Raw genomic sequence first — 23,527 nt, forward strand, 5'->3', positions numbered from 1 at the left:
GAACAAGGTATCAGACAAGAGAGTTTCAAAGGTATAAACAGGGAGTGTTAGTGTACTAATCGACAGTAAGCTGAACAGACAATAGAGAGACAGAGAGAGGATTGAAAATCAAAGATAAAAAAATAAAAAATAAGTATATGAAAGTAATATCTATTTATAAAAATGAATTAAAATAAAATGGAAAATAGAAAATTAAAAAAAAAAAAAAAACACAAAAAACTTCCAAGTTTATATGCAATGCAATTTCAGTCTTAATAATTTGGATGTCCGTCTCAATCTCCAGTCCTGGAGTTGGTGCCTCAGATGTTGTTCTGTAGTTGTCTCATCAAAGGGGATGCATAAAGTAGAACAAAACTACACTCACACACCCACAGAAGAAAAAAACAACAACAACAACAAAAAAAAAACCCCACCAAGTGTCCCCAGTTCAAATGCAATACAGTTTCAGTAAGTTTTTTGGCTTGCAGGTGCAATTCGGTTGTTCTCTCATCAAAGGTAGGGAGAAAAAGAAAAAAAAGCGTCTGGAGGCAGTTCTGAGAGTGGTATCTGCAACTGTGGCTTGCCTGCCTGGTGATCTCAGCCTGTAGCTGGAGGCGTTATTTATGCAGATCTCTGGGGTGAGCTTAGCGCTCACCTGGTCCCACAGGCTTTGTTTGCTCAGAGTTCTCCTGTGCGGCGGCCTCTGCTACAGGCTTTTCCCTTTTCAAGCACTGGGAAAGGCGACACTGCCCCGCGTTGTCAGGCCTGCGTGTTTATTTACAGTTCACGTGGGAAGTGGGTCTTCCCTCCTCTCACAAGCGTCCCGCTCCTGGTTGCTGGCGCGCCCCGCTCCCGCCAGAGCCTCTCCGGCCCGCCCGGCTCGTTTATTTACAGTCACGGGAAGGGTTCCCTTCCCCCAATCTTCAGCGCTCAGGGCGCCCCACCCTCTTTCCAGCGTCTTAACTGTTCTTATTGCTTAGTACTCAGTTTCTCTTTTTTTCCCGGGTGGAGGTCAGTCTGTCCAGGGGGCTATGCTGCTCTGGCCCAGGCTTGTCTGTGGGGAACCGCAGTACCGCGAAGCTCACCTGGTCCGCGTCTTCCCAAGCCGTATGGGCGCCGGCCACTGGCGGCCCCGGGGGCCTCCTCGGTTCTCCGTTTAACGTGAAGTGGAGATTCTCTGCGCCAGCTGGAGGTGTGGAGGAGTCAAAGTTATGCCTTTTCTCGGTGATTATGCCTGCAAAGTGTGTCTCCAGCGTCTCTCCAAGATTTCACTATAGGAGGGTCGCTTTCTGCTTCCTACCTCTAGCCGCCATCTTGGAATCCCGCCTCACTGGTTTAAACTCTGAGGTCAAGGATTGCTTCACCACTGTGTTCCTATGTAAGTGTCAAATGAATGACTAATAAAGGGGGAAAAAAGCACCAAGGTGCACTGTGGATCTGCACGTGTGAGGGTTTGTGGAAGACCATGGTTGCTCCTCCGTTAGGTAGACCGGCCATGGGAACGAAAGGCAGTCAGAAGAGCTATTTCTATGCCTCCCTCCCGATGCTAAGAGTGATTATTGCTGCATATGTGTTTCACGTATCTTAAAGTTTATAAGATTTACAGTTTTTTATTTACCTATTTCAGTTTTAAAGTATTTACATATTCCTTTATTTCATGCTGAGTGCCTGCTGTGTACTAGGCAAAAAATTGGGGGACTGATCTTACAGTTTGATTTTTTTTTTTTTTTTTTTTTTTTTTGCCAATAGTGGGAGTTGAACTCAGGGCTTCAGGCTTGCTAGGCAGGTGCTTTACCTCTTGAGCACTGAGATATACAGTAGTTAGTGGAATGTAAAATAAAATTCAGAATTAGAATATTTATCGCTGAATATTATGTCACGTCAGTACACATATGATGTCATTTAATGAATTTGCCACTTGCTATGGCAAAAGGTTAATACATCCTAAAAGCTTATCTAGCCCAATTTTTTTCATGTAGTTTTGCAAAACTAAAAGGCTCTGGGATCTGCCTTAATGAGATTGAGCCTGTGACTTCTTCCCTGTCTATGCATGGCTCTTATACACTCCCAAATATCCCCATGTAAGAAGTTTCATAATACTCTTGGAGGTGTGAAGGAAGACAAGGATTTGACTCACGGACTAAACTAGAGAAGATATCATAACTGGGCAATAGTTGCAAAAGGCCTTTCAGCAGTCACAGTTATCTTTGGAACACCCTCCACGTGAGGCACAGCAAATGGTGACCGCTGTTGGTTGAGGCAGTCCAGGGATCTTTTTCTACTTTTGGCTCTGGTTCTAGCCATTGCACTGGACAAGTTCCTTGACTCTCCTTGATCATCTTTGTGAGGTTGTAATAATTCATACTGTTGTCATATGAAAGCATTTGCCCTTTTGATCACAGGTTCTGGGCATTATGATTCGAGCAAGAGTAATTGTAAGAAATTGTAATGGGAAACTAGAATTAAACTAGAAAGGCATCATAGACCTCCTAAATGGAGTGGCGCTCATGCCTGCAAACAGAATGTACCCTCTGTGTGCACCCACACTGGGTGTCTTCTAAACAAGGCAAGTGATCTAGTTCTTTGGGACAGAATTGAATTGGATGCCATATGGGATGGCCAGTACACAATTACATTGTCTGTCATTGAAAAGATTTTTTCATTTATTTAGAAAAGTTTCTCTCACCCTTCTCAAAGAGTGAAAATGTTTTTCCTTCTATAATGAGACTGTGTCAAAATAATATTAAGTATGCACACACAGCTCTTTGATGTGTAAAGTGGTTATCTGTTTCCTTCTTGTGAAATGACAGTATCAACACCTGCCTCAGGGGGGCGCTCAAGGGTTAAATGTGATAATAGTGCCTGAGAGACCCGCACGTAAGTGCCCCATAGGTGCTAGCAGTGATTACCAAATCCTATTCCAGGCAATAAGTTGAGCTGCTGTTTATTCCACATAGCTACCTTGTAATGCAGAGCTTGGAGTCTTTTTGAAGGAAGGCAAAAATCAAAAACAATGCAGAGATCAAGTGTTTGGGAACTAACACAGACCCCAATAACGCTGTGCACTTGCAGGAGCTTCTCCCGGGTCCCCAGGGCTCCTGAGGCAGCAGTGTGACCTGCGGGTGTGAGGGAGGCTTTATCACAGAAAGGACCATTCAGTGCTGGGTCTGAGTGAATGCTTGATTGGCTCCATTTATAAATGTGAAGCCTAGATCTTAAGATTCTAAGTTCATTGGACACATTTGCCATCCTAAGTCAGCTAACTTTCTATAAAATAGATTGGTTCTTACTTTTTGTGTACTTGTATGTCTCAAGGAAGAGATTTAACTTATTTCTCTAATTTCTGACCATTTCATAAACACTTCGGTCTTCATTTATAAATTTTATCCATTTGATTTTTCTCTCAAGTACCTGATATAGCTGAAAGAGCAGCCCACACTCCTAGGAAGCATTTTCTTCTTATGTATTTAAGCAGCTCTTAAAACCTAATGAGTCAGACTTAAATACAACCAATTGGATTCCCTAATAAAATTAAATACAGTTTACCAACCTAATCAAATTCTCATAATTCTGTTTCAGCTTAAGATCTTAATATTTCAAGTTGAAATGGTAAACACTATCAGACTTTGGATTACACTGTTCTCTTCACAAGATAGATATCCATAATAACAGGTTGGGGGAGGGGAGTGCCTCGATCTAACACTTAAGTGTTAATATTCTAAACCTAAGTTGCTATATTATCTCTGTAGTGGAATTACCACCTTGGACCAGCTGAGGATGCTGGGTAGAGAAAGTCATCAGTGATTCAGTCAGTTACTAGAGAATTAAAACCAGGACATAACACCAGGATTAGTGCTACCCAGCCCTACCTGAGAGGAAAGGTCTGTTCTAATTGTTGTTGTGTTAACAGGGAAAGTGGTTTGCTTGTCTACTAATTCTTGTAATATGCATTTTCCATGGCAGTAACTCTGAAGGTAATAAGAACAAATAAAACCCTTTCCCAATCACCTGCCCTCCTTCAAGAATCAGACCCCCTCTCTTAAAGAGGGTCATCCCACCAGGCCTGCCCACCATGTTGACACCTACCAGCCAAACAGGGCTTTGGTGGCCTATCCAGGCCTCTGTTATTACCCTGGGAAAGTGACAGTGGAGTTTAAAAGAGGCCAGGTGAACAGGAACGAAGCTAGGTACAAAAGGGGGGACCATGGATAAAAGGAAAATTACTAGAGATGTAACTACAATGAGGATTTAAAAAAAAAAATCTGAATTTTGGCAAGTGCTTTAGAAGAAAAGCAATTAATGGGCAAAAAGTCACACTCTGGCTATGATCACATTGCAGTCATTGACTAAAAACATATTAGGAGAAAAGAAAATCTTTGAAAAACAAACCCTGGTAGAGGGAGGAGGATAGGCCTTCATTTCCTGCCCAAGGGCTGAGGTCAGAGCTCTGGAGGGGTGTCCCCAAGCAAGCTATGTTCCCTGGAGAACAGAAGAGTCAGGGAGTGTTTAGACAGTCAGCTAGGGAGGACCCACAGCTGTCCCCAGACTGCTGGCTGCAGCATGAGCTCCCTGTGGTGAAAGTGATGGAAGCCATCACTCCTCAGCAACAATCCATTCAATGTGAGGGGAGCCTGATTAACAGGTGACCTATTGGTGACATCAGCACTTGTGAAGTTTTAATTTTTATGCATCTTGGACTTGGGAGCGTCCATTTTTTTTCCTGTTTATTTTCCTAAGAGCTACACAGCGTGGAAGTAGTATGAAGATATTTGGCTACACTCTGACACAAAATAATCTGAATAGAAAATAAATTTCATTATGGTTACAATCTCACTGATGTCCTATCAGAATCTGATTTAGAGCCAAAGTAGAGAAATGAAGTAATCTGATCACAAAACATAATGCTTTTGTTTTTAGCTAACAGGCAATCTAATTTATCTCCAAAGTAACTGTCTGAGCTGCTTCAATTTCCTGCTTTGACATTGGAGATAATGAACAGTTGTGCCATTTTCTAGAAAGCACCTTTTGGTGTCATCTGGTCCTAAATGAGTTATGCTTGAGTGAATTTACTTTCACATCTTTAAAATATAGTTTGCTGGTTTTCTTTCTGCTCGATGATGGAACTAGTTGAAGATATGCTGAAGAATGAACATAATCAGTGAGATGAGGACAACGATCATCGCACATAATTGTTTGAAGCCCTGGTCTGTGTTTAAGGTTTTGTTTTGCTTTGTTTTTGCCATACTGGGGTTTGAAATCAGGGCCTTCTAGTTACTAGTCAGGTGTTCTACCACTTGATCCACACCCCAGCCCTAAGGTTTTGAATTCAAATAAGGTTGTATTTCTTTGACCTCATCTTTTCTTTTTCTTCTTCTTTTTTTTTTTTTTGGCAGGACTAGAATTTGAACTCAGGGTCTCATGCTTGCTAGGCATGAGCTCTATCTCCTGAGCTACTCTGCCAGCCTTATATTGCGCTGAGTATTTTCGAGAGAGGGTCTCAGGCTTTGAACTTTGATCCTCCTGATCGCTGTCTCCTGAGTAGCTAGGATTACAGCCATAAGCCACTGGTGCCTGGCCTTTGACCTCATCTTAATGGACAACCATGGTTAGAACAAAGTTGTAGGCTACTGGCTTTTCAATGCTGGCCTAGTGGCCAGCGCAGGCAAGTCTGACAGAGGAGGAAGGTTGTGCCCCTCCGGATAGAGAGAAAGGCATCTAGAAGGTGTTTCGGAAGCAACCAGTGCTGGGGATGTTGCTCGATTGACAGAGTTTTTGTGAGAGGTCTGGGTTTAACTCCAGTCACTGAAAACCAAACCAAACAAGGAAGCAGATTGTTGTGTTTGCATGAATTTTCAGGGAGCAGAGTCCAGAAAGGCAATTGTTTAGCCCGGCATCAGTAGCCAGTTCTTTAAGAAAGAAGCAGGTTACAAGATTGGCTCATTGGGAGGGTTCCTGACACAGGGAAGCCTTTCTTATGCTTTCGTCTGAGTTTCAAATCTCAGCACAGGCAGAGCTGCTGTGAACAGTTGTGCTGGTTGCCCACTGCTCAAAGCGAGAAGACACCATTCATGTGGTAACCATGAGCCCCTATCAAGGACAGCCAAAGAGATCACTGGCAGAAGTAAGAGCTGCTAGGACTGTATCTGATTGGCAACAGTCCTGGGGGGAAGAGGGAGTTGTCTCAAATTAAGGTAAATAGCCACCATATGAAGAAATTAAATTCAGATATCTTAAAATAGGTCCAGTTTTCTTCTTTGCAGTGATGTCGTATTCCCTCTAATTGAATGAAATGCATGCTCACTAAAGTGACTCTTTAGTGTTACTTTAGTATTACATTCATTACTTACAACTTGCTCTTCAAATAATGGTAATGGATACAAAGGAGTATCTTTGTTATTTCAGAATCTTGAGATCTCTACTTTTGAACATAATTCAGGAGTGTTTTAAGCAAAAAATTTTAACACTTCTCTACTGCAAAAAATTTTTAAAAGGCAATGTTAGAACTGGAGGCATGGCTCAAGTAGAGCACCGTTTAGCAAATGCCAAAGCCCTGAGTCCAAACTCTGGTACTGCCAGGAAAGAAAGAAAGAAAGAAAGGAAGGATGGAGGGATACTTTTAAAAATAACTTTATTTTTTTAAATTTATTTTATTATTTTTTTGGTGGCACTGGGGTTTGAGCTCAAGGCCACATACTTGCTAGGCAGGTGCTCTACCACTTGAGCCACTCCTCCAGCCATAATTTTCTTTGTCCTTCTATTTTAATAATTTATGTGTAACTAAAGAAAACAGAAAAAAGGTGACCTAACCTTGGGATACCACTACATTTCTGTAAACCACAGTTTCCTTGAGCAGAGGGGATCATGGGAAAGCTAGGCTGTCCATGCTTATAATTTGTTAACTCCACACTTATCAATTATTCTGAGCATCCAGGTGGGCGACACCTGAAGGTAATAGTGTCATGTGGTGGTCAGTACCTCACATTGCAGCCTCAGGCTCCTGTGACATTTTCTTCCCAAGGTTTTTCCAGCCTCATAGTGAGAAGTTTTCTGTTTAGGGGCTGGTAGAGTGGCTCAAGTGGTAGAGAGCCTGCCTAGAAAGTGTGAGGCCCTGAGTTCAAACCCTGGTGTAGCCACCTCCCCCCCCAAAAAAAGTTTTCTATTTAAGATCATACACTATGCATGCTTTGAAAGGACCTTGGAGGTCCACTCTTGTTTCTTTGTCTTACCAGTTAAAGACAGAAAGGTTAGATGAATTCCAGACTTAACATATAAAAACACACTTCCCCTCCCAAAATGTTTCTCTACAATTTTTGAAATTGAGGTAAAATTTATGAATATAAATCAGGCATTCTACAATGAGCATTTCAGTGGCTTTAGTGAAGTCACAATGTGAGACAGCTTTTCCTTTTTTCTTAAACACATACTCTGTACCTTTTTTTTAAGTCTTATTTTCTTTTTCTTTTGGTGGTACTGGGGTTTGAACTCAGGGCCTTGTGCTTGCTAGGCAGGGGCTCTAGCTCTTGATCCACACCCCGGACCTTTTTTTTTTTTTTTTTGCTTTAGTTATTTTGTGGATAGGATCTCATGCTTTTCGTTCAGGACCAGACTTAAACTGCAAACCTCCTACTAAAACCCCCTGCATACCTGGAATTACAGAGGTAACCTGCCACACCTAATTTGTTTGTTGAGATGGAGGTCTTGCTAACTTTTTGCCTGGGCTGGCCTCGAACTGTGATCCTCCCAGTCTCCACCTTCTAGTTAGCTGGGATTACAACCACGAGCCACCACGACTTGCCCTTGAGTAATTCTTACTTGGTTAATAAGAAAAGAAAAAGAAAAAAAAATGAAATATACTCCTTATGGATAATGCTTATTTTTCCTAACTGTTGTCACTTCTAAGACCATGAAAGAAGATATGAAATGGCTTACCTGTCTTTGTAGTTAAAAAAAAAAAGAAGTAGATCAGTTTAGGAAATCAAGATGTTTAACCTTCCTCCTATTTATCTCTTTTTATATTATTCAGTCAAATATTAGAGGTCACTGCATTCCTAATTTCTTTTGAAATTGCCTGAAGGTAAGGCTTGCTGTGTTCCAAATTTCTAGATACTTAGAACTGAGGGGAAACAGTTCATTCAGTCCTTCAGGCCATCAGTCATTATTACAAACCTTCCCTCCATTGCATACTTTTTTTTTTTTCTGGTTTTTGGTTTTTGGCAGTACTGGGGTTTGAACTCAGGGCTTCACACTTGCTAGGAAGGTTCTCTACCACTTGAGCCATGCCTCCAGCCCTGTGTGGCATAATTTAATACTATTACAAGAATATAAGTGTTTTAATCCAGGTTTTAGAACACAAAAGGAGCATCTTTTTTTTTTTTTTTTTTGGCATTTGTACGCAACCAGTCTGTTTCAGCAGTTGTTTGACTAACTGAGCACCATCTGATGGAAATGCCGGGAGTGACTGGACTTGGAAAGGTAACCTTAGGTGAAGGTTGGGTGGGAGAACTTGACTGGTGTGTGGCCGTGAGTTTCCTCAGCTTTAACATCACAAGAGTCCCATGGTAGAGAAAGCCCCTGCCAAGACTTGGACCTCATTACTTCCCTGTCCTCGACAAGTACGATTTAATTGAACATTAAGCAATTTGATCTCTTTCACCTAATAAATCGAGCAAATTCAATAAACATAAATCCTGCTAATGATAGAACTGACCCTGGTGGGGCTGAGCTCATCAGCATTCATGGTTATGACTCTCCCTGGAATTTGAATCACAAGTACTTACCTGACGCCTGAGGTCTGAGGAGTTCATTTAATCATTTTGCTAGGGAGTCGGAAGGTTGGCCGTGGGACAGAAAAACATGGCTTAGCAGACAGGCCACTTAAGGTTCAGATTGCCTGACCTTGGGCAAGTTATGCCATAAACCTTAATTTCCTTATGGGAAACAAAAGGAGCTAATTACAGTTCTTTCTTGGGTTGTTCTGAGCTTTAAATGAAACTGTATATGCAAAAGCATATTGGAACTGCACTGCGTGTGCTTGCTAACTTCCTTTTTCTCAGTTGTTCTGTGGCAGGAATCTACAGTAGCTAGCATTGCACGGAATTTAGTTTCCCTATTGTTTTCTTGTCTCTTATATGTGCCTACGACTCTCTCTCTCTCTCTCTCTCTCTCTCTCTCTCTCTCTCTCTCTCTCTCTCTCTCGCAGTTAACCTTTTTCTTCTTCATCTGATGCTCACCTACAGAATGGATTTTCCCCATCTCTTCTTTCTCTGTCTCAAACCCTAACCTGTTCATACTGTTCTCAGCCGCTGGTTGTATGAATGGATGAATCGATCCATGAGTCACTGAATGAATGCTGGTGACTCACGCCTGTAATCCTACCTACACAGGAGGCAAAGATCAGGAGGATCGAAGTTTGAAACCAGCCTCGGGCAAATAGTTCACAAGACCGTATCTTGAAAATACCCAACACACAAAGGGCTGGTGGAGTGGCTCAAGTGGTAGGGTGGCTGCCTAGCAAGTGTGAGGGCATGAATTTAAAACCTAGTAATGCAAAAAAAAAAACAACAAAAAAAGTTACCTTGTGCCATGGAGAAACAAGGACTAGAACCCAGAACCCAGGTTTTTTAACTCCAGGTCCTTTCTTTGGTTAGTGTGTCCAGTGTTGTGTTCAGCTCTGCACATTTCACTTCAGGAAAGCAGGATTATTGCCTTTCTGCAGAAATTATTCATTCTTCTCTGAAACAGTAGAGAGGGTGTCACTCACATGGGCAGACAGCCAATTCTACAGTGTTGTGTGAATACCAGCCATGGCCTGTCATCTTCCTTTACCAGTACTGGATGCAATATTCTGTAAACAGTCAACTTAAAAAAAATATGATAGCTTTTGCTAATTTCCAGTAAGGAAAATTTCTACACTCCATTCCCCATCCCCTTCCTCCTTATTCTAGTTGTGTAGGTGTTTTTCTAAACACCATTAACTACTAGTCCACATTTAAACCTATAGGAAAAACACCTGGTAGAGAAGTGTGAGGAAAACATGACCCACTTTTCTTAATTCATAAGAACCTGTCTTTGTTTCTTATCTACCCACAGTTCAAACTGTAGCATGCGAGGTTTTTAGCCCTGGTATGTGGAGGCCTAAATACAGCCTCTGCTTTGTTTGTAAAAGCAGCTGAATTTAATCTGCCTCAGACAGAGCGAAAGCTTCACCTCCTGGTTTCCTCACATGCCAGAGTAGCACTGTGACATGTGACTGTCCAGACCAGCCCTGCAGATGTGTCTGTCATCAAGACTGGAGATTTCCTGCCAGGATATCGTAATGTGCTTCCCTTGCTGCTGACAGCAGGGGTCCCAGGCCCACTGGCTCCAGGGGGTAATTAAAAAAAAATTTTTTTTTCAATTTAAAGTGAAAATCAAAGCAACACCATCTGTCACATGAATCTACCATGCCAGGGAAATTAGCATGTTCAATGACTTGCATCTTGTGTAAACCACTTAGCAATGGTGTCCCATACCACCTCATGTGTCCCTTTCACAGCTTTGATCCAGCTAAGCTTTGGGGAGGTGGAGTGCTGTGGGTGAGGGGAGACTGGGAGGTGCAAATATTTCCATTTCCTATTCATTTCACATTTGTGTTTGGTTGGATCCCAGATGGACACATGGTATAGGGCCTCAGAAGTGGTATTGATTCACAAACTGTGCCTCCCAGGACAAGCCCTGCTAAGCAAAACTGTTCCTCTGCACAGAGCCAAAGACATCTAGGTGATTAATTGTTGTTAGTGTGCATAAGTAAAGGGTGTTTGGAAAGGAAAGAGACTCTAAGGACAGAAAGTACATTGTGCATGTCCACACAGGGAGCCAAGAGATTCGCGTGGGTTCTCATGGGAAGCTGTAAAAAATAGTTCAGGGGCCCGCTGTTCTTGGGCTCTGGACCCCAGCCAAACACAATCCACTACTGTCCCCCAGGTTAGACTCTGCCAGTGACCCAGTCCTAGGACTAATCAGGGCTAACATCCCCAAGATGAATGGGTATTCTTGTGGCTGGGATGCTCAGAGGCCCAGGACATGTTAGAAATTTGCCTATACCAAGACTCATTAGAATATTCTGTCTCCTTCTGTTGCTCCCCTGAAAGACAGCTGAACCCCTCTACTCAAGACCTTTATAATTCTATCAAGCAAATGCTTAGGATTGCCGGACATCTTTTCCCTATTATTTGAGTTGTGTGGATCTAATGTTAAAATGAACTATTTTTCATCATTTATCACAGCCTAATCAAGTAGTTAAATTTTCAGGCAGTCAAGAATTCTGTGCTTTGTTGTTGGACATAAAGTAAGACTCCAAATTATCTTGAAACTACAAAAAATACCTACACACTGCTTTTCCATTTCACACTTCTTTGCCATGGATAGCTTTAAGTTTTAACATTAAAATTTATATCAGCTACTTACTCTGAGACTGTCTTTTTAAATCTCCATTTGCTTCAGATGTTCAGTAGAGTCTTAGTGCTTTTGCCTATCAGAAAAAGAAATTGTAACCTCCATTTTCTTGCTTCAAGATTCATGAACAGTTCCCTGCTTTTGTCTCATTTTTCATATGTCAGCAACAAATAGGAATTATTACTCCTGTAGGACAAATATGGAAACTGAGGCACCCAAGACTGCTGTGGTGGAAAGTAAACAGTGCAATCAGGACTTGAGCCCCGGCCTTTGCCTCCAGAGCCCAGGTTCTTGCCATTACCCCAGGCTCATGTCACCCCTGACCCTGGCCAAGAATCAGAGCAGATGTGTGCAATGGGAGAGGCAACAAGAGTGGGTTAGGACAGACTCGTCCATGCTCTCGGAAAAATAATTCAAAATACATGTCCTAGTGATGATGGGGATGTAACACATGTTCAAACACAAGAGAGAACACATGTAATGCAAAAATGATGTTTGATGACTGACCAAAACCATCTTGAAGCTTGGCATGTTAATGTATCAGAGAAAGTAAAGTCATGAGGGACAAGAAGTTCTAGAGTCTTAAGAGTAAAAATAGATGGTGGGAGGAAAAGAGAGGAGAGAGAAGATGCATCAGGTCCCTGAGGTACCCCCCCTTCTCTCTGCCGCCCCTCTCCCCAGCTTGGGCCAGGTTTCTTCAGGAACTACAAGGTAGCTTCCAAACACAATTTCCTTTATCCATGCCTTTGGGTGGCTCTTTAAAATCAATCCAAATGTCCTTTCCCATAATTCCTGTTCACCTGCATAGCTGTAGTTCAAATACAGCCCTTACAGGAAGCTGTTTCAGAACACTGCAGAGGAGTACGACCCTGCTCCTGCTCTTCACTCCCACCTTGGGTCCCTTCCTTTGGCATTGTGAGATGGTGAGAACTTGGAGTGGTGACAGCATCTCATTTCTTCAGTGGAGGAGGCATGGTCTCTGGGGAGAATGCAGGATAGAGGCCAGACAGCCCCAGCCAGGCCCTTTGTGTGTCACTTGACATCTCTGGGACCTCAAGTCTCAGTACAGCTTGCCCGACAGCAGTCAGATGTCCAAGGGGATGGTCCAGCCATCTCAGGATTTACTTTTACAAATAAGTATAGGAATTAATTCATTTTTAACATTCACTCTCAATCACACTGTGGCTTGGATATGAAATATTGAACAAGCCTCCCTTTCAGATGTACAACAAATGCATATAAAAAGTCAAGAGAGATGACCTCAGCTCTTAAAACTTAGAAACATTTGAACAATCTTGCTCTCAAAGGAAAATCCTTAATGCTTCTTTTGCAAACTTTAAGCAGAACTGACAAGCATTTGTGCTCTTTCTCTTTGAACTGGGCTTTTTGTTTGTTTGTTTGATTGATTGATTGATTGGTTGGGGTTTTTTTTTTTTCTTTTTTGAGTCAAGGAACTGTTCCCAGGTTCAGCTATTTCCTTAATAAAATTAGCATTTCTCATGGAATGGGATCATGCCAGTGTGCCGGGAACATCTAGGGTCTGCGCGTCATTCCTGGAATATACCCACATCAGGAGACTTCTAAGAAGGAATAACCATTTTTCCTGTTTCTAGTGAGTGAAAAAGTACCTGTCCATTAAGAATGACTACTCTAACCTTAAATATGTTTTTTTGATGATAACTCCTGACGGGTTTGGATAAAGCCATTCTTCCAATAGGCCAAAGCAGTCATAGGGGGACCATATTTCAGTTCCTTGGTGTTCTGGGATGTGTTCTGTGAATTACTCAGCTAGTTCTGGTCTTCAGCGGGGAATCTTAACTGCGCTCTATGGCATTCTTTGCGTTGGATGTACAGAACCCCCAGCGAGAAGGAGCAGTGCAGCTGGGGAGGCCGTTGCCAGCCCCACAGCAGCCTGAGTGGTGAGTGGGCATGTCTAGCATGAGCCAGCAGTGATGGGGTCTCACTCCACTACATGTCATCCCTTTTCCTTCTTAGATGACTATGCCCAGCTGTGTAACATCCCCGTGACAGGACGCCGGCGACCGTATGGACGCGATGCTCTGGTGGACTTCAGTGAGCAGTACACTCCAGAGACGGATCCTTACTTCATTCAGGACCGTAAGCAGAATTGTTCAGTTACTTAAACTGTGGATAGAGATTACTACAGTGTTCCCAAAATGTGATCCCTGAGAACTTGTGTGGAATGCAGATGCTCAGGGTCCAGCCAGACCTGCACGTCAGACTAGGTGGGTGGGACCCAGCAGGCTAGTTTACAAGCCCCATTGCCACTCTTCTGCACACTCAAGGCTAAGAACCCACGATTCCAAGATTAATGTTCCAGGTGGGGATGCTGTGTGTTTACTTTCTTTCCAGGATTGAAAATGATCTGACTGTTATGCTTACCATGGAAAAATTCTTTCTTTCCACGTGATGTGGTGGTCTGGTTCCTGGGTTTCTTGGAGAGCTATTTTTTCTACAAAGGAATGACAAATATCACCTGCACCAAGTTGATCGTCACCAGTGTTTTAGAGTAGGAAGTTAACAAAACATGCTATTCGTCAGAAATGAATTTTCAGAATATACTTGTGAGGGGATTTATTAAGTAAGAAGTGATGGGTGCCAGCTTTTCCTCGATTCGTGAGCAGTGCTTTCATGGGGGAGGTGGGAGTGTGTATGTTCAAATGGTGTCCCCTCTAGAAAGGAAATGTCCTGCAGAGTATGGCCAGAGGTTGTGGGCAAGGAAGCCTGCACATGCACACAAGCTCAAGGTTTCCATGGGGACATCGGATTTGAAGGTTGAAAAATGAGCAATTGAGAATGAACCATTGGTAGACAATGAGTTGTCTCACCTCAAGAATGGGGACAGAGAAGTGCTGATTCAGGTGCCTGGCCTCACACAGGTAGTGTACCATATTCTCAGACAGGAGTCCTTGTGGACCACAGACTTTAGGGTTAGGACTATAGGAATGCTGCTCAATTATAAAACACAGCAAAGCTTTTCTTTGCTTGGTGCTCTGTCACCTGTGCAAAGCTAGTATGTTGGGACTGAGCCCCGGGTAGCAGCAGAGCCTGAGAGCATATTTGGCGACTGTTTCTATTCTGAGTCAAAAGAGCTTTTCCTTCTTCTCTTTGGTTTTCGAAAATGTAGAAAAGCACAGTTCCCCTATTTGAACTAATTCTTATGTGGGTTCTTTGGCTGATCTATCTACCCAACTAGTATAAGTACTGATAAACCAGAGAAAACGCATAAATGTTTATTAAAAATTTAATGGGGTAGAGGCTTCACAAGAGTGAAGTCCGAAGAAATGACCAAACATGATGCTTTTATACTGTTCTGACAAAAACCAAAAAGTTCATGGAGGAATGACAAGACAGACGGATATCTGGACTAGAAAAGTAAGTTCTAGACATGTACCTATGAGGGCTGTGGCCTAGGGATGTGAAGGACATCCCTCCCAAAAGAATCTTTGTTGTTTGCAGTGTGAAGGAAAAGACAGGCCCAGTGGCCCATGCTGAAGTTGCAGTTCCTCAAGTGATTTGACATAGTTTACCACTCCAGCTAATTTTGAGATGATCCATTCTTAACTCTTTCAAAGGATGCTGGGTTTTAATCAGCTAGCAGAATTTAGAACGGACATCAGTCCAGGCTGGACCATTAGCACCAGGCTGGACCATACAACCCCTCCCAAGTCAAGAATGTTGCCAGCATTTGGAAAGCCCTGCTGTCCTTTTCCACCCCCTTCCCAAGGCAGCCACCACCTTGACCTCTGACACCAGGAGGTTAGCAACATTTTCTTCTCATCAACGACACATGACCGCGTGTCATTCACGAAATGGGCCTGATGCACTCACAGCTATGAATGTGCACTTACGGTTGTACACATCACCGTATATGTTATAGGTCAGTAAACATTTATGTACAAAAAGAAAAAGAAATGTCAGGGTCGAAAGGGAGCCCACTCTGCCCCATAAACCCAGAAATACCAGGTAAGTCTGTATGCAAGGGCTGACCCAACCCATGGCTTGTGTGTGTAGCCTGTGTCACATTATAGTTCAGACTCCAGGAATTAAAATGTTGAAATGTCCTGGCTTATGTGTCTCCTTCTTAATGCCAGCATTCCTCTGATATTCTCTCTAAATTCACTACAAATGTTAAAAAATCCACGTTGGTGTGTCGGATCTGGCTTCTACTGAGCAACATAGGAAGATGACACAGTTCTCAGACCTCCAGCTTTGACTCCGTCGTGGCCTTTAAAAGTCCTCCAAGTTACAGAGAAATAATCTCCCCGCTCCCAGCCAGTTTCCTGGCCAGTCGCAGAAGTGATCCTGTGCAGTAGGCAGCGCACTACAGGGTAGGCTGAGCAAGGGTCTCCTCACCTTCGTGGTTCACCATCTTCGTTACCTTCAGTTTAGAAGTATTTCTAGAACTGAAGTTTATTAGCAGAGAGCACCATATTTTTCTATAAAGGGTCAAATAGTAACATTTTTTAGAATTTTCAGGCCACATAGGCTCTGTTGTTGCAATTCAACTCTGCCATGCTATCACGAAAGCAGTCGTTGACAGTTATGTTAGAAAATGGATATGGCTATACTCATTTCCAAAACGTATCAGGTCAGATTTGAACCAGGGCTGAAGTCTGCTTGCCTGTTTTAGAGTCCCACAAAAGTATTTGGGGAAATGCCTTTGGTGTATATACGAGTTTCAATTTTGATTTATGTTTTCATCTCAGGAATGGAAAATAATTTTACTGGGCTGGGGTCATGTCTCAAGTGATATAGGACTTGCATGGCTCTAAGTTCAAACCCCAGTACCACCAGTAAAGAAATAGATAAATAAATAAAACCATTTTGTTAGCTATAAAGTCAGAAGGATTTTGCTATGATACATGGAATTTGCAATATTTTCTTTTTAATTTTTATTTTATTCATATGTGCATACATTGTTTGGGTCATTTCTCCCCCCTTCCCCCCACCCCCTCCCTCTCTTACCCCCCCAAACCCTTGCTACCAGGCAGAAACTATTCTGCCCTTATCTCTAATTTTGTTGAACAAAGAGTATAAGCAATAACAGGAAGGACCAAGGGTTTTTGCTAGTTAAGAATAGCTATACAGGGAGTTGACTCGCATTGATTTCCTGTGCATGTGTGTTACCTTCTAGGTTAATTCTTCTTGAACTAACCTTTTCTCTAGTTCCTGGTCCCCTTCTCCTATTGGCCTCAGTTGCTTTAAAGTATCTGCTTTAGTTTCTCTGCATTGAGGGCAACAAATGCTAGCTAATTTTTTAGGTGTCTTACCTATCCTCATATCTCCCTTGTGTGCTCTCGCTTTTATCATGTGCTCAAAGTCCAATCCCCTTGTTGTGCTTGCCCTTGATCTAATGTCCGCATATGAGGGAGAACATACGTTTTTGGTCTTTTGGGCCAGGCTAACCTCACTCAGAATGATGTTCCCCAATTCCATCCATTTACCTGTGAATGATAACATTTCGTTCTTCTTCATGGCTGCATAAAATTCCATTGTGTGTAGATACCACATTTTCTTAATCTGTTCGTCAGTGGTGGGGCATCTTGGCTGTTTCCATAACTTGGCTATTGTGAATAGTGCCGCAATAAACATGGGTGTGCAGGTGCCTCTGGAGTAACCTGTGTCACAGTCTTTTGGGTATATCCCCAACACTGGTATTGCTGGATCATATGCATCAATGTTTAGCTTTTTAAGTAGCCTCCAAATTTTTTTCCAGAGTGGTTGTACTAGTTTACGTTCCCACCAACAGTGTAAGACGGTTCCTTTTTCCCTGCATCCTCGCCAACACCTGTTGTTGGTGGTGTTGCTAATGTTGGCTTTTCTAACAGGGGTGAGGTGGAATCTTAGTGTGGTTTTAATTTGCATTTCCTTTATTGCTAGAGATGGTGAGCATTTTTTCGTGTGTTTTTTGGCCATTTGAATTTCTTCTTTTGAGAAAGTTCTGTTTAGTTCACTTGCCCATTTCTTTATTGGTTCATTAATTTTGGGAGAATTTAGTTTTTTAAGTTCCCTATATATTGTGGTTATCAGTCCTTTGTCTGATGTGTAGCTGGCAAATATTTTCTCCCACTCTGTTGGGTGGTCTCTTCAGTTTAGAGACCATTTCTTTTCTTGAGCAGAAGCTTTTTAGTTTTATGAAGTCCCATTTATCTATGCTATCTCTTAGTTGCTGAGCTGCTGGGGTTCCATTGAGAAAGTTCTTGCCTATACCTATTAATTACAGAGTATTTTCTACTCTTTTCCTCTACCAACTTTAGAGATTGGGGTCTGATATTAAGGTCCTTGATCCATTTTGATTTGATACTGGTATAGGGTGATAAACATGGATTTAGTTTCAGTTTTTTGCAGACTTCTAACCAGTTTTCCCAGCAGTTTTTGTTGAAGAGGCTGCTATTTCTCCATCGTATATTTTTAGCGCCTTTGTCAAAGACAAGTTGGTTATAGTTGTGTGGCTTCATATCTGGGTCCTCTATTCTGTTCCACTGGTTTTCATGTCTGTTTTTGTGCCAGTACCATGCTGTTTTTATTGTTATTGCTTTGTAATATAGTTTGAAGTTGGGTATCGTGATACCTCCTGCATTGTTCTTTTGACTGAGTATTGCCTTGGCTATTCGTGGCCTCTTATGTTTCCATAGATTTTTCAATCTATTTGATGAATGTCATTGGGATTTTGATGGGAATTGCATTAAATATGTAGATTAATTTTGGAAGTATAGACATTTTTACTATGTTGATTCTACCAATCCATGAGCATGGCAGATCTCTCCACTTTCTATAGTCTTCCTCAATCTCTTTCTTCAGAAGTGTATAGTTTTCCTTGTAGAGGTCTTTCACATCTTTTGTTAGGTTTACACCTAGGTATTTGATTTTTTTTTTTGTGGCTATTGTAAATGGAATTGTTTTCATATATTCTTTTCAGTTTGTTCATTATTAGTGTATAGAAATGCTAATGATTTTTCTATGTTGATTTTATATCCTGCTACATTGCTATAGCTGTTGATGGTGTCTAGGAGCTTCTGAGTAGAATTTTTTGGGTCTTCAGAATATAGGATCATATCATCTGCAAATAGGGATATTTTGACATTTTCTTTTCCTATTTGTATTCCTTTTATTCCTTCCTCTTGCCTAATTGCTCTGGCTAGGAATTCCAGTACTATGTTGAATAGGAGTGGAGATAGTGGGCATCCTTGTCTAATTCTTGATTTTAGAGGGAATGGTTTCAGTTTTTCTCCATTAAGTATAATGCTGGCTGTAGTTTTGTCATATATAGTTTTTATTATGTTGAGGTACTTTCCTTCTATTCCTAGTTTTCTTAGAGCTTTTATCATGAAATGGTGTTGGATCTTATCAAAGGCTTTTTCTGCATCTATTGAGATGATCAAGTGGTGGTTTTTGTCTTTGCTTCTGTTAATGTGGTTTATTACATTTATTGATTTTTGTATGTTGAACCACCCCTGCATTCCTGAGATGAAGCCTACTTGGTCATGGTGAATGATCTTTTTGATACATTGTTGAATTCAGTTTGCCATTATTTTATTGAGGTTTTGCATCAATGTTCATTAAGGAGAATGACCTGTAGTTCTTCTTTTTGGAGGTGTCTTTGCCTGGTTTTGGGATAAGTGTAATACTGGCTTGATAAAATGTATTAGGCAGTTTTCCTTCCCTTTCTATTAAGTGGAACAGTTTAAAGAGAGTTGGTATCAGTTCTTTTTTAAAGGTCTGATAGAATTCAGCAGAGAATCCATCAGGTCCTGGACTTTTCTTTTTAGGGAGACTCTTGATTGATGCTTTAATTTCGTTTTGTGTTATAGATCTATTCTGGTGATTAATATCCTCTTGGTTCAGTTTTGGATGATCATATGTATCTAGAAATCTGTCCATTTCTTTAAGATTTTTGAATTTATTTGAATATAGGTTCTCGAAGTAATCTCTGATGATTTCCTGGACTTCCATGGTGTTTGTTTTTATGTCCCCTTTGTATTCCTGGTTCTACTAATTTGGGTTTTTTCTCTCCTCATTTTAGTCAGGTTTGCCAGGGGTCTGTCAATCTTGTATTTTTTCAAAGAACAACTTTTTGTTTCATTAATTCTTTGTATGGTTTTTTTGGTTTCTATTTCGTTGATTTTGGCTCTCATTTTCATTATTTCTCTCCTTCTATTTGTTTTGGGATTTGCCTGTTCTTGTTTTTCTAGGAGTTTGAGATGTATCATTAGGTCATTGATTTGGGATCTTTCAGTCTTTTTAATATATGCACTCATGGCTATAAACTTTCCTCTCAGGACTGCCTTTGCTGTGTCCCATAGGTTCCGGTAGGTTGTGTTTTCATTTTCCTTGACTTCCAGGAACTTTTTAATTTCCTGTTGTATTTCATCATTGACCCATTGTTCATTAATCAATGAGTTATTCAGTTTCCAGCTGTTTGCATGTTTTTTGTCTTTACTTTTGTTGTTGAGTTCTAGTTTTATTGCATTGTGATCAGATAGAATGCATAGTATAATTTCTATTTTCTTATATTTGCTGAGGCTCGCTTTGTGCCCTAGGATAAAGAGAAGGTTCCATGGGCTGCTGAGAAGAATTTAGATTGTGTAGAAGTTGGATGGAATGTTCTGTAGACATCAACTAGGTCCATTTGATGTATTGTGTATTTTAGATCTAGGATTTCTTTATTGATTTTTTTGTTTGGGTGACCTATCTATTGATGATAATGGGGTGTTAAAGTCTCCCACGACCACTGTGTTGGAGTTAATATATGCTTTTAGGTCCTTCAGGGTATGTTTGATGAAATTGGGTACATTGTCATTGGGTGCATATAGATTGATAATTGTTATTTCCTTTTGGTCTATTTCCCCTTTTATTAGTATGGAATGTCCTCCTTTATCTCATTTGATCAATGTGGGTTTGAAGTCTACTTTGTCAGAGATAAGTATTACTACTCCTGCCTGTTTTCAGGGGTCATTGCCTTGGTAAATCTTCTTCCAGCCTTTCATCCTTAGCCTATGCTTCCTTCTGTCAGTGAGATGGGTCTCCTGTAAGCAACAAATTGTTGGATCTTCCTTTTTAATACAGTTCGTCAAATGGTGCCTTTTGATGGGTGAATTAAGTCCATTAACATTAATTGTTAGTACTGATAGGTATGTGGTGATTCCTGTCATTTAGTTGTCTTAGTTGTTTGAAGGTTTGATTGTGTGTACCTAAGTTGAGTTTACTCTCTACTTTCTTGCTTTTTCTTTTCTTCCATGGTTAAGTTGGGTTTCACTTTCTGTGTGCAGAATCCCTTGAAGAAGCTTTTGTAGTGGTGGCTTTGTGGTCACATATTGTTTCAGTTTCTGCTTATCATGGAAGACTTTTATTGCTCCATCTGTTTTGAATGATAGTTTTGCTGGGTAGAGTATCCTAGGGTTGAAGGTATTTTCATTCAGTGCCCAGAAGATCTCACCCCAAGTTCTTCTTGCTTTTAATGTTTCTGTTGAGAAGTCTGCAGTGATTTTGGTGGGTTTACCTTTGTATGTTGTTTTTTCTCTCTTACAGCCTTCAATATTCTTTCTCGAGTCTCTGTATTTGTTGTTTTAATGATAATATGCCGTGGGGTAGTTCTATTTTGGTCTGGTCTGTTTGGTGTTCTGGAGGCCTCTTGCATCTGTATGGGCATAGATTTTTCTAGATTTTGGAAATTTTCTGTTATTATTTTGTTGAATATATTACACATTCCCTTTGCTTGCACCTCTTCTCCTTTTTCAATGCCCATGATTCTCAGGTTTGGTCTTTTGATGGAGTCGGTGAGTTCTTGCATTTTCTTTTCACAGCTCTTGAATTGTTTAATTAATAGTTCTTCAGTTTTTCCTTTAATTACCATTTCATCTTTGAGTTCTGAGACTCTGTCTTCTGTTTGTTCTATTCTGCTGGATTGGCCTTCCATTTTGTTTTGCAGTTCTGTTTTGTTCTTTTTTCTGAGGTTTTCCATATCCTGAGTCATTTCCTCTTTAATGTTGTCTATTTTCACCCTGAGTTCATTAATCATGTTCTTTGTTTCACTTTGGTGTTTATATAGTGCTTCTATGGTTTCTTTTATTTCTTCTTGTGCTTTCTCAAATTCTCTATTTTTGTTGTCTTGGAATTTCTTGAGTGTCTCCTGTACATTTTGGTTGACCATATCCAGTATCATCTCTATAAATTCTCATTTATTACTTGGAGGATTTCATCTTTCAGATTATTCTTATGGGCTTTATTGGGTTCTTTGGCATAGTTTGTCTTCGTTTTGCTGGAGTCTGGATCTGAGTATCTGTTTTCTTCATTTCCCTCTGGTTCCTGTACTAATTTTTTGCTGTGGGGAAACTGGTTTCCCTGTTTTTTCTGTCTTCCCATCATTGCACTTGGTATTGTTACTGTCCCTGTACTGTGTGCAATTAAGTATATTCTAGCTTGTAATAATAACAATGGTGATTTTTAAAATGGAAGGGTGAGAGGAGAGGGAAAGCAAAGAAGGTAAAGAAAAAGGGAAAAACAAATAAACAAGTAAAGAAAACAAAACAAACAAAAAACTGTGTCAAATATATAAACAGGGAGAGATAGTGTACTAATCAACAGTAAGCTAAACAGGCATTATAGAGACAGAGGATAAAAATAAATAAATAAATAAATAAATAATTTTTAAAAATCTCCAAGTCCAAATGCAATAAAGTTTCAGTCTTACTAATTTTGGTGTTAGTCCCTCAGCCTCCAATCATGGAGATTTTGTTTCAGAAGTAGTTCTGTCATCTCATCAAAAGGAAAAAAACCAAAACACAACAAAGTATCCCAAGTTCAAATGCAATACAGTTTCAGTAAGTTTTCCAGCATGTAGTTGTAGTTGGGTTGTTGTCTCATCAAAGGAAGAGGAAAAAAAAAAAGAGTCTGGAGACAGCTTTGTGAATTTTTGTCTGAGGCTGTGGCTTACCTGTCTGCTGCTGTCAGCCTGCTGTTGCTGCAGGCTTTATTGATTGCAGATCTCAGGAGTGAGCTTAACACTCACCTGGCCCCACAGGCTTTGTTTACTCAGAGTTCTCCTGGGCACGGCCACCACTGCTACAAGCTTTCCCCTTTCCAAGCACACTGGGGGAGGTGGCGCTACACCCGCGTTCTCAGGCCTGTGTGTTTATTTACAGTTCAGGTGGGAAGTGGGTCTTCCCCCGTCTCCTGTGGAGTTTTCCTCCCACCACCACTTTTACAAGCTTTCCTGCTCCTGGTTGCTGGGCAGATGCTGCTGCTCCTGCCTTCTCCAGCCGGATTGTTTATTTATAGTTCTGTGAGGGATTGCTCCTTCCCCCCTCTTCGGTGCTCAGGGTGCCCTGCCCTCTTTGCTACGTGTCTTTTTTATTGTTATTGTTTATTATTCAGTTTGTTTTTTTCTTTTTTCCCTGGGTGGGGGTCAGTCTGTCCAGGGGGCTATGCTGATCTGACCCAGGGTTGTCTGTGGGAGTACCGAGTGCCGCTTAGCTCACCTGGTGGTCTGCTTCTCCCAAGCCGGTTAGGTTCTGGCATCTGGTGGCACAAGAGCCCTCCTGGTTTCTCCATTTAATGTGGAGTGGAGATGCTATGTGCGGGCTGGGGGTGTGGCAGTGTTGGAGTTTACCTCTTCTTGGTGGTTTTTCCTGCAAGGTGTATCTCCATCATCTCTCCAAGATTTTACTTTAGGAAGCACGCTTTCTGCTTCCTCCCTCTAGTCGCCATCTTGGAATCCTTGCAATATTTTCATAGATCAAGACTTTATTTTCTTAAGTTATTTATGAAAGTGGCTATCTTATTCTTGATGGTCTATAATACTTATTTTCCCTTTAAAATTCTGACAAGGGCAATCATAGATGTGGTACTCAATTTTTAAAAAAAAATTCTTCTATTTTCTTTCTCTCCAAGAAAAAGAGCAAAGGTTTTAAAAAAAGGCAAAGGCAAAAACATGCAACTAGAGGTTTTTTAAAACAATGAGAGAATCTTTAAAATTCATAGAAGCCTTTAGTTCTCTACATGTTATTTCAAATGCTATCCTACATGAGATAGATAGGTAGGTAGACTGATAGATAGACAGATAGATGATAGATAGATAGATAGATAGATGACA

At 41.1% G+C, this 23,527-nt stretch overlaps 1 protein-coding gene across 17 annotated transcripts in view; it reads left to right on the forward strand.

The window, feature by feature from the left end:
- Ltbp1 (latent transforming growth factor beta binding protein 1) overlaps positions 1 to 23,527 on the forward strand; it is a 434,527-nt gene that overhangs the window by 406,690 nt on the left and 4,310 nt on the right. For all 17 annotated transcript variants that reach the window (XM_074049480.1, XM_074049477.1, XM_074049476.1 and 14 more), the window contains one exon: positions 13,408 to 13,530. In XM_074049480.1, coding sequence (XP_073905581.1) covers positions 13,408 to 13,530 — 123 coding nt within the window. The remainder of the gene's footprint in view (positions 1 to 13,407; positions 13,531 to 23,527) is intronic.

Source organism: Castor canadensis, chromosome 12, assembly GCF_047511655.1.
Source record: "Castor canadensis chromosome 12, mCasCan1.hap1v2, whole genome shotgun sequence".
In the NCBI taxonomy this organism is placed as follows: Eukaryota; Metazoa; Chordata; class Mammalia; order Rodentia; family Castoridae; genus Castor; species Castor canadensis.